Below are 11,792 nucleotides of genomic sequence, written 5' to 3' on the forward strand. Positions count from 1 at the left end.
CCCTCCACTCCAGAAATCCTGGGGAGAACAATTCTTCCACCCCCCAGTGCAGCCTCAGTTTCTTTCTGAATGAAGAAAAAGCACCCTTTTCAGGGCTAGCAGGTGGCATGGTGGTTGGGGTACTGGACTCCCACATGGCTGACCGTGGTTCGAGTCCTGGAACTGGAAGCTTGCTTTCTCGCTTTCCTTTTATCTCTGTCTCCCCCGGCTCATGTTAAAAAATAATAATAATATTTTTAAAAAGCACCCCTTTCTCTCTCTCTCTCTCTTTTTTTTTTGGGGGGGGGAGAGGGTTTCACTATAGGGTGCGTGTGTTCGCCAGACAGACAGAGACAGAGAGACAGAAAGCAAGAAATCACCCCCCAGGGGGGATGGTCACGCCACAATCCCTTCTCCTCCATTCTCCTCTCGGGATCTTGGGCACGTACGCACACGTGCCCGGCGTGAGTTTTAAGCCCCCGGGTCTGGGACGTGAACCACAGTCGACTACGTGGGAGTCCAGCGACATAGCCATTACGCTAACTGCTGGTCCCCCCTTTCTCTCTTGACTAGCCACACAAGATACATTCCCAGGAAACCTGCAGACCAAAGTGAAACACAGGGCAGATTACGCATGACTGCAGTCTAGTTCTCCCACCTTCAGATTTCAGACATTCCCCTTCACAAAGACCCTGTGAGGTAAAATAGGTGGATGTTATTATTTTGGATTTGTAGATGCAAAAGGAGACGAAGTGACTTACACAAGGTATTTTAAGTGTGAGGGGACCTCAAAAAAATTGTAGGAAAATAAAATTAAAATACTAGCTTATTTTGGTGTAGTTTTTTGAGGGGCTAGCAGGTGGCATGGAGCTTAAGACAGCTGAATCCTACATGGCCAACGACGTGGTTTGAGTCCCGGACCCAATAGCTTGAAAAATCACACTGGGCACGTGTGCGTGTGTGTCCAAAATCCTGAGAGGAGAATGGAGGAGAACAGTTGTGGCATGGCCATCCCCCATTGGGAGGTGATTTCTCACTCTCTGTCCATCTCTGTCTCTCTCCAGCGAGTGCACATGCCTTAATAGTAAACTCACCCCCCCATAGTTTTTGAAATCCATGCACAGTTCCTTCATTGTACGTGTTTTTCACGAGCTTTTGGTGACCCTTCATAGTACACAAGAAAGTCGCCCTTAATGCAAGTCTTGTGACCCCAAGGCCACGCTTCCTACCGCATTCTCACAGCGAAGAAATGTGAGCGTAGGAGGCGCTCAGCAAGCCCCCCAGACACCACCAAGTCAGGAGCCTGGAGGTCACAGACTCTACGGGCTCCCCATCTCAGCCCTGCCAGAACTCTCCCTTCCACGTGGGCTTCCCCGGGGCAGCAAGGAGCTTGATAGAGGCACCGTGCCTAGAATATGGCTTTCTTTCTCCCTTCAGTGACTCTGGAGGCCAAGTCCTCAGTGGCCAAGTTTCCAGTGACCATCCGCCATCCTGTCACACCCAAGTTATATGACCCTGGACCAGGTAAGGCCCTTATCCTTGGGTCCCACCGTGGGACTCTGTAGAGCTCTACTGATAAGATTCTTAATAAGCTTTGGGGAGAATTTTAGGACACAGTCCTATTACAGCTTAATTATATTTATTTTATTTATTTATTCATTTTTGGAGAGGTTTCTGCTATAGGGCATGTGCGCTTGCCAGAAAGACAGAGGGAGATAGGGAGACAGAAAGCAAGAAATCACCCCCCAGGGGGGATGGCCACGGCGCAATCCCTTCTCCTCCATTCTCCTCTCTGGATCTTGGGCCGGCACGCACACGTGCCCAGCGTGAGGTTAAGCCACCGAGTTCGGGACTCGAACTGCGGTCGACTACATGGGAGTTCAGCAACATAACCATAACACCAACTGCTGGTCCCAATTATATTTATTTTAACATGTGGTTTTGCCTATTTAAAAAAAGGAATGGAGATCAGCAGGTAGCATAGTAGTTAAGGTGATGGACTCCCACTTGGTTGACCGCAGTTCCAGTCTCAGACGCTGTGGCTTGAAACTCACAGCAGGCATGCGTGCATATATGCCCAAAAACCCAAGAGGAGAATGGAAGAGAAGAGACTGTGGTGTGGCCATCTCCCCTGGGGAATGATTTCTCACTTTCTCTGTCTCTCCAGTGAGTACACCTGTCCTAAAGCAGAAAAAAAAATGATAACATTGTAATAAGTAGTAGTAATAGATAATATGGTGGCACTGATGCATGAATAGATCATCAGTGGAATCAAGGTGGAAATCCAGAAATAGACCTAGTACATATTGGAACTTCACTGTGGGAAGAAGATAGTTTTACACATTAAACCAGGGGTGGGGGGTGAACAAATCAAAGATGAAATTATGGGAGCCAGCAGGTGACATGGTGGTTAAGGCACTGGACTCCCACATGGCTGACCAGAGTTCAAGTTCCAGACCTGGTGGCTTGAAAATCATGCTGGGTGCATGTGTGTGCGTGTCCAAAATCCTGGGAGGAGAATGGAGGAGAAGGGATTGCAGCATGGCCATTTCCCCAGGGGACAATTTCTCACTTTCTCTCTCACCATCTCTCTTTGTCTCTCTCCTCTCTGGCAAGGGCATGCACGCTTTGGCAAAAACTTTTTAAATTAATTAATTAATAAAGCTGATTATTATTATTTTTTTTTTTGGAGAGGTTTTCGCTATAGGGCGCTTGTGCTCACCAGACAGACAGAGAGAGACATAGAGACAGAAAGCGAGAAATCACCCCCCAGGGGGGATGGTCACGCCGCAATCCCTTCTCCTCCATTCTCCTCTTGGGATCCTGGGCACGCACGCACACGCGCCCGGTGTGTTTTAAGCCACCGGGTCCGGGATGCGAACCACGGTCGACTACATGGGAGTCCAGCGACATAGCCATTATGCTAACTGCTGGTTCCCTAAAGCTGATTAATTTTTTAAAAGATGAAATCATGTGGGATAACTGTGTAGCTATGGATAAGATAAGAAGTTGAATCTATCTCATAGTTCATACCAAGGTAAATTCCAAATAGATCAGATATCTGAATATTTTTAAAGTATTGAGGGTGAGGATGCAGTTTAAAAGGCAATCTGAGGGGAACCAGTGGGTGGTGTGGTGGTTAAGGTGCTGGACACTCCCACATGGTCAACCACGGTTCGAGTCCCAGACTTGGTGGCTTGTTTTCTCGCTTTCTCCCTCTCTCTCTTTCTGTGTCTCTCTCTCTTGTCAAATTAAAATAAATGAATGAATAAATAAAATTAAATAAATAATTCTTAAAAAGAAAAAAAGCGATCTGAGAGGGCTTGCAGGTGGCGTGGAGGCTAAGGCAGCTGGATCCCACGAGACCAGCTGTGTGGTTTGAATCCTAGACCCAGTGGCTTGAAAGTCACACCAGCACAAAATCCCAAGAAAACACTGAAGGAGGAGGGTCTGTGGTATGGCCATACTCCTGGGGGAGGGAATGCTTTCTCACTTTCCTCCCTCTCTCTTTCTCCTTCTGCCTTTCTGGCAAGTGCGCGTGCTCTATAGCAAAAACTAAAACAAAACAAAAATAATTTTAGAGTTTAAGGCACGAAACAAAATTCAGAAGCCTTAAAAAAGCTAAAATTAATTTGATTCTTACACACTATATGCATGCATTGAAAAACCATAGTGTACCCCACAAAGCTGTACAATGTTTATATGTAAATCAGAAATCACAATTTAAAAAGACTAAAAACAAAATATGTAAAATTTTGAAATGCTTTTATGGTAGAAACCTACCATAAGCAATGTCAAATGGCAAGGAACAAATTGGGAAAAAATATCTTCAACACACATTAAAGTCAAAGGTTTACTTTTACTTAAGAGTACCTTCGGGGGCAAGCAGATGGTGTGATTATGTCGCTGGACTCACAGAGCTGACTATGGTTCGAGTCCCGGACCTGGTGACTTGAAAATCATGGTGGGTGCACATGGGTGGCCAAGATCCCAGGAGGAGAATGGAAGAGAAGGGACTGTGGCATGGTCATCTTCTCTAGGGGGTGATTTCTCATTTTCCTTCTTACTGTTTCTATCTCTCCGGCAAGTGCACGTGCCCTAAGGCAAAAACCTCTGAAAACTAAAAGCATGCCTTTGAATTGATAAGAAAAGAATCTAAACTGATGGAAAAATGCATAGCTCACAAAAAATTAAATTGAGCCATAGTTTTAGCCACTGGGCTATGTCCCCAGGTTCTCATTAAGAAAGTGTATGTGAAAACTACTTTCACATCAAAAGATATTGGACAAGGGGTGGAAAAACAAGCACTCAGGAATGTAAATGGATACTTTTCTGGAGGCTATTTGGCCTTATCTGTCAACATTTTCAATGTGTCTAACCTTTGGGCCAGCAATTTTATTTCTAGAAATTATTCTACAAATATTTACATCCGTGTGAAATGACATTTGTTTGAGATTATTTATTACAATATAGCTTTCAATGACAAAAACACTTAGGCTAGACTGGTTAAATTGTGTGATCTATCTATGTATTGGAATGCTGGGTGGTCACAAAACAGAAGGAAGGTGTTTTTTTATGCAAATGGGGAATGCTTTCCAAGATGTAAGTTGCAGAAGAGAAGAGAAGAGTAAGCTGCCATTTGTGTAAGAAGAAAAGGAGAGGCAGCCCTGTAGCCTAATGGTTAAGGGAGCTGGATCCCATGTGGCTGACCCTGGTTCAATCCTGGTCCGTTTGGCTTGCAAAACAGGTTGGGCACATGTGTGTGCATGCCCCAAATCCTGACAGGACGGAGAAATGAAGAAGGGATTGTGTTGTGAACGAGTCCCACTTGGGGGATGCTTTCTCCCTTTGTCTCTGTGGAATACACATGCCCTCTGGCAATTTAAAAGAAAAGAGAAAAAAGAATGGATGTTTATAAATTGCTTGGTAATGGGGCCAGCAGGTGGTGTGGTAGTGAAGGTGCTAGACTCCCATATGGCCAACCACGGTTCGAGTCCCAGATTTGGTGGCTTGTTTTCTCCTTCTTTCTCTCTGGTCAAACTGAATGACAATAATAATAATAAACAAAATTGAATAAATAATTCTTTAATTGAAACTTTTTTTAAAAATTCCTTGTTAATGGAAAATAAACAAGAAATTGGTAATATTGGTTGCTTACTGGAAGGAAACAGTAGTTGAAGGTCAGAGATGGGGAGAAATATTTTCATGGTATAACTTTTTTAAAAAATTATTATTATTGTATTTCAATTTGATCAGAGAGGGACTGAGACAGAGACAGAGAGAGAGAAAAAGTGAGAAGGAAAGCCACCAGGACTTGAAACACAGTTGGCCATGTGGGAGTCCACCGCCCCAACCATCCCACCTGCTGACCCCTATGATATAACTTTTAGTGTATTTAGAATTTATTTTATTTATTATTATTATTATTATTTATGCATTCAATTGCTATACATCATTTAGATTGTGAAGAGATTTCACCCAGCATGATATGCATCTCAGTCCAGTTGAGAATACTATGCACATCCTCATTAACAGATAATAAACTATGTCTGTGTCCCACAAATCTCTTTTTAAAAAAAATTTTTTTTGAGAAGTTTTTGCTACAGGACACATGCGCTTGCCAGAAAGACAGAGACAGGAAGCGAGAAATCACCCCCCTGGGGGGGGGCCATACTGCAATCCCGTATCTTCCATTCTCCTCTCGGGATCTTGGGCACGCACGCACATGCACCTGGCGTGAGTTTAAGCCACTGGGTCTGGGACGTGAACCGCATGGGAGTCCAGCAACATAGACATTACGCCAACTGCTGGTCCCACAAGTCTCTTATCTCTCCATTTTTTCCCCCTAATTTCCTTTCCTGCACTCTTCCCCTCCCACACTCTCCTTCCACTTTGTCTCTGGTGTCCACAACAATTTTTAATGCTTTTATGTCCTCCAGTGTTTCAGTGTCTACCATAGAGTGCAGTTCAGTGGAGACATACGATGTCTCTCACAGCCCAACCTGCTTCACTCAGCAACAAATCTTCCATATTCGTCCACTTTCTATCAAATTCCAAGGCATTGCTGTTTTTTATGGCTAAATAATACCCCTTGTGTATTTAGAATTTTAATCACTTGGCATTTTTTGGAATATACTACCTATATAAGAAGTATGACATAGTCTATACAAATTAATTCCATTTAAAATATAAATTAAATTGTAATTTTAAGGTAATAACGTTAAATATCTAATGAGAAAGATCTGAAATATTTGCTTAAAGTAATAACTATCTATCTGAAAAGTTAAAAATAAGGGGCCAGCAGGTGGTGTGGTGATTGAGGGTGCTGGACTCCCACATGGCAGACCACGATCTGAGTCCCAGATCTGGTGGCTTGCCTTTTTACTTTCTCTCTCACTCTGTCTTTCTCTGTTGAATGCACACGCCTTATAGCAAATGAAAAAGAATAATATTGGGGGACCAGCAGGGGGCGTAATGGTTAAGGTGCTGGACTCCCACATGGTGAACTACAATCTGAGTCCTGAACCCAGAGACTTGAAACTAACGCTGGACACATGTGCATGTGTGCCCAAAATCCTGAGAGGAGTTCTGTCTCTGTCTCTCTGGCGAGCACACATGCCCTACAGCAAAAGTCTCTCAAAAATATTAATTGGGGCCAGCAGGTGGTTAACATGCTAGACTCCCACACTGGCGACCACGGTTTGAGTCCCAGACCTTTCAGCTTGTTTTCTTTTTCTCTCTCTTTCTCTGTCAAATTTAAAAAATAAGCGACCAGCAGTTAGCGTAATGGTTATGTCGCTGGACTCCCACGTAGTCAACCGCGGTTCAAGTCCGGGACCCGGTGGCTTAAACTCACATCAGGCATATGTGCATGCGTGCCCAAGATCCTGAGAGGAGAATGGAGGAGAAGGAATTGCGGCATGACCCCCCCCCCCCGGGGGGGGGTGATTTCTCACTTTCTGTCTCTCTGTCTCTCTCTGTCTGTCTGGCGAGCACACGCGCACCCTATAGCAAAAACCTCTCCCCCCAAAATAAAAATCCTACCAAATGGATTTAAATAAATAAATAATTTTTTAAAATATTGGTATTATAATATTAATAATAAAAATAAAATAAAATAATAAACAAAATTACTGTAAAGCACAAGAAAATTCACTAAAAGTCTTTTTCTTTTTTTTTTTAACTTCAGATTTGTTTTAAAGATATAAGGCTGGGCCAGTCAGTGGCATAGTGGCTAAGGAGGCTGGATTTCACATGGCTGATAGCTTGGTTCGAGTTCTGGACTCGGTAGCTTGAAAAACATGCAGGATGCCTATGAGTATGTACCCAAAGTCCAGAGAGGAGAATGGAGAAGGGACTGTGGTGTTGCCATCCTCCTAGGGAGAGCTTGCTCTCTCTCCCTCTCTCCCCCCTTGGAGAGTGTACATGCCCTTTAAAATTTTAAAAGAAAAAAAGACAAAGGTTGCCGATACAACCGTAGTTTATGGTCCATACTTTATTCCCACCTGTTCCTCCAGCAGCCATGGTTGTGTGTGTTTCTTTTCTCTATTTTTGTACATTTAATATGTGGGTTTTGGGGGACCAGCAGTTAGCGTAATGGCTATGTTGCTGGACTCCCGTGTAGTCGACCGTGGTTCTAGTCCCAAACCTGGTGTCTTAAACTCACACCAGGCGTGTGTGCGTGCGTGTCCAAGATCCAGAGAGGAGAACGGAGGAGAAGGGATTGCGGCGTGGCCAATCCCAGGGGTGATTTCTCGCTTTCTGTCTCTCTGTCTCTCTCTGTCTTTCTGGCAAGCTCATGCACCCTGTAGCAAAAACCTCTCCAAAAAAACAAAAACAAAAAACAAACGTTTCGGGGACCAGCAGGTAGTGTGGTAGTTAAAGTGTTGGACACACACACGGCTGACCACAATTCTAGTCCTGGACCTGGCGGCTTGCTTTCTCACTTTCCCCCTTTCTCTCTCTGGTCAAACTAAAAATAAATCGGGGACCAGCAGTTAACGTAATGGCTATGTTGCTGGACTCCCATGTAGTGGACCGTGGTTCGAGTCCCGAACCAAGTGGCTTAAACTCACACTGGGCATGTGTGCATGCATGTCCAAGATCCCAAGAGGAGAATGGAGGGGAAGGGATTGCGGTGTGGCCATCCCCCCTGGGGATGATTTCTCACTTTCTGTCTCTCTGTCTCTCTCTGTCTTTCTGTGCACGCGCTCTGTAGCAAAATCCTCTCCCCAAAAAACAAAAGCAGCAGCGGAATGAAGAAAGTCAAGACTAAGGCTTCCTCAGGACGGAGGTCTGACATCCGCTCTTTTTTTCTTTAATCCAGAGAGGAAGCTCAGAAACCTGGTGACCATTGCCACCAAGACTTTCTTCCGCCCCCACAAGCTCATGATCTTGCTCCGGAGTATTCGACGCTATTACCCAGACTTGACTGTAATTGTGGCTGACGACAGTGAGAAGCCCATGGAAATTAAAGATGACCATGTGGAGTATTACGCTATGCCCTTTGGGAAGGTACATCCCTCCCGGACTGGGGGGACGCGTGGGTCCCAGGACAAGAAGGCCCCAGAATCAGGTTCTCCCTCGAAGAGGTAGCGCTCTTGCAAAGAAAGCAGAGTCCTGGAATGGGAGTGGGGAGGACTCACCTCTATCCCTTTGCTGCCCTCAGATGCAGAGAGAAATTGGGTCAGCCTCACTTTTCTGCATTAATGGTGGGGTGGTTATTCTGCTTTTCCTCATTTTTAGTGTGGAATTGACTGTGACCAGAGGTGACATTCCTAGCATGCCAACCCAACAGCGGAGAAACCCCTGTGGTTCCATCCAAGCTGGAGTCTCCCTCCTCTACCTTTACTTCCTGCCCCTTTCCCCCTCTCCCTCCTCACTCTCTCCTCCCTACACCTCTCTCCCCTCCCCACATACATTACTGCAAGGACAAAGGAGGAGGTATTACACACACCAGACTTCCCCAGAACTCGAGGTAGAAGGAGAACTGCAACCACTGTCAGAAAATAAAAGGCAAAAGAGGACTTCAGTCAATTCATTAGAGAACACAGGGTGGAGAAAGGACTTTTGTTCATTTTTTGCTATAAGGCACATGTGCTCTCCAGGGAGAGACAGAGAGAGAGAGAGAAAATGAGAAATCATTTCCTCCAGGTGCGCTGGCCATGTTGCAATCCCTTCTCCATTCTCCTTCAGGATTTTGGAGAACATTTACATGCGCCACCAAGCCACCAGTCCAGGACTTGAACCATGCACTCAGCTGTGTAGGATCCAGTTCCTTGTTTATTTTTTTGAGAGTCCCCTTCCCCTGCATAGGATATGTGCACTCTTCTGAGACAGAGAGAGAGAAAGTGAGATATCACTCCAGGGAGGATGACCATACTACCTTCCCTTCTCCCCTTAGGATTTTGGGCATGCACACGCATGAGCCTAGCATATGATTGTTAAACACCGCTGGGTCAGGGCTTGAATGGTAGTTGCCCCAAACTCTTAACCATCACATCACCTGGCTGGTCCAGGGCAGAACTTTCTAATCTTTCTTCCTTTTCTTTCTTTCTTTCTTTTATTTTTTCCGCAAATCTTCCTTTTATATAGTTTTTAAAATATTTACTTATTTACTTCTTCTACGAGAGAAAGAGAGACACCTAGCAGGATTCTTGTACCATAATCGACCCCCAGTCTCAGCCAGCCCAAATCATGGATGCGCACACCTGCCCTGCATGCTCAGAGAGGTCCTAGGACTTGAACTCGTGATCTCTCCTATGTGAGTCCAGTTGTGCTACCTCTGTGCCACCACCTGGACTCTTCCCAGCCTTTCTTTGTCTCCGGCTTCGATCCTGTCCTCGTCGTCCCTTCCAGTGTTTCTCTGAGACACAGACTCCCTTTGACCCAGTGGTTCTCAACCTTGGCCGTGGCCGGATTCACCCCCACAGCTTCTGAATTCGTTCTCCTGGTGTGGCCTGGCTGCTGGGAATTGCAAACTCTTCCCAGCTGATGCTAATATGTAACCAGAGTGCAGGACAGCAGTTGGTGTAATGGCTATGTCGCTGGGCTCCCATGGAGGCGACTGTGGTTCGAGTCCCGGACCCGGTGGCTTAAACTCACACTGGGTGCATGTGCACGTGTGCCCAGGATCCCGAGAGGAGAACGGAGGAGAAGGGATTGGGGTGTGGTCATCCCCTCTGGGGGGTGATTTCTCACTTTCTGTCTCTCTGTCTCTCTCTGTATTTCTGGTGAGCGCACGCGCCCTATAGCATAAACCAATAAAAAAAAAAATGTAACCAGAGTGGGCAACCACTGACCTACCTTTGTCTCTCCCACAGGGTTGGTTTGCTGGTAGGAACCTGGCCATATCGCAGGTCACAACCAAATATGTGCTCTGGGTGGATGATGACTTTTTCTTCAACAACAGGACCAAGATCGAGGTGCTGGTGGATGTCCTGGAGAACACCGAACTGGATGTGGTAGGGATAGCAGCCAGTGTTATTTACCCAGCTGTAACCTGTACAAGTGGGGAGTGGGGGAGAAGAGAGAGAAGCACTAGGTCATGGGAAGAGTCATGCCATATTTTTCCATGTTTTTCCCTGTGAAAATGCATCATGACTTTCCTGACAGCCCCGTATATGAGGGAAGCTGAGTGGGCAGGGAGAGGGGCTGATGCAGTAGAAGAACAAGGCAGAGGGATCAGCAGTTAGCGTAAGGGCTATGTCGCTGGACTCCCACATAGGCGACTGTGGTTCGAGTCCCGGACCCGGTGGCTTAAACTCACGCCGGGCGCGTGTGCGTGCGTGCCCAAGATCCCGAGAGGAGGAGAAGAGATTGCGGTGTGGCCATCCCCCCTGGGGGGTGATTTCTCGCTTTCTATCTCTCTGTCTCTGTCTGTCTGTCTGGTGAGCACATGCGCCCTATAGCAAAAACCTCTCCCCCCCCAAAAAAAGAAAAAATATATATATACATGACCCAAATGACATTAAAAAGAAGAAAAAGATGGGGCTGGCTTGGTGATTAAGGCACTGGACTCCCATATGGCAAACTGCGGTTCGAGTCCTGGGCCTGGTGGCTCTCTCACTTTCCCTTTCTCTCTCTGTCTCTCTTTGGTCAAATTAAAATAATGATAATATATAAAATTAAATAATTCTTAAAGAAGAATGAAATAATAAAAACATTAAGAGTCAATTCTCTACAAAAGAGAGAGAGAAGAGGAAAAGGGAATGACACAAAGGTGTGTGGCCTTATGACCATGGTTAATACTCTAAAGGCATAGTCTTAGAGCATCTCAGAGACATCCTCTCAAAGACATCCCTGGGCTCCTCTCTAGGGACCAAGACACAGTAGCTGACACAGAGAGCAGCTGACAGCTGCGTGGCCTCTAATGTCATCCCGGCCCAGCTCCCTTCTCCTGTTGCTCCATCATCCTCGAAGTCCTCAGCTGCCTGGCCAGAAGAAATGGGGAAGAAGGAAGTGGAGGTTTCTTTCTTCTTCTTTTCTTCCTCCTCCTTCCCCTCCTCCCCCTTCTTCTTCTCCCTCTTCTCCTTCTTCTTCTTCTTCTCCTTCTTCTCCTTCTTCTTCTTCTTCTCCTTCTCCTCCTTCTTCTTCTTCTCTTCTTCATTGCCTGCCGGGGACCAGCCTCAGCGGGGGTGGGTTGGCTCAACGGAGGCAACGCTGGAAGGAAAGGAAGACTAAGGCCTCGTGCCTTTTCATGCACGTCCTCAGCCGGACACTCCCAGAGATTGCTCTCTGAGGAGTGACAACTGTTAGGAATCATCGTGCCTTTTTATTGAAAATGCGATACATGCAAGTAAATGGGAGAGGGG

At 45.9% G+C, this 11,792-nt stretch overlaps 1 protein-coding gene across 3 annotated transcripts in view; it reads left to right on the plus strand.

The window, feature by feature from the left end:
* Nucleotides 1-11,792, plus strand: part of B4GALNT2 (beta-1,4-N-acetyl-galactosaminyltransferase 2 (SID blood group)) — a 32,476-nt gene that overhangs the window by 14,875 nt on the left and 5,809 nt on the right. For all 3 annotated transcript variants that reach the window (XM_006166152.1, XM_006166154.1, XM_006166153.2), the window contains 3 exons: nucleotides 1,417-1,503; nucleotides 8,306-8,493; nucleotides 10,302-10,442. In XM_006166152.1, coding sequence (XP_006166214.1) covers nucleotides 1,417-1,503; nucleotides 8,306-8,493; nucleotides 10,302-10,442 — 416 coding nt within the window. The remainder of the gene's footprint in view (nucleotides 1-1,416; nucleotides 1,504-8,305; nucleotides 8,494-10,301; nucleotides 10,443-11,792) is intronic.

This window comes from Tupaia chinensis, unplaced genomic scaffold, assembly GCF_000334495.1.
Source record: "Tupaia chinensis unplaced genomic scaffold, TupChi_1.0 Scaffold144171_2, whole genome shotgun sequence".
Classification (NCBI taxonomy): Eukaryota; Metazoa; Chordata; class Mammalia; order Scandentia; family Tupaiidae; genus Tupaia; species Tupaia belangeri.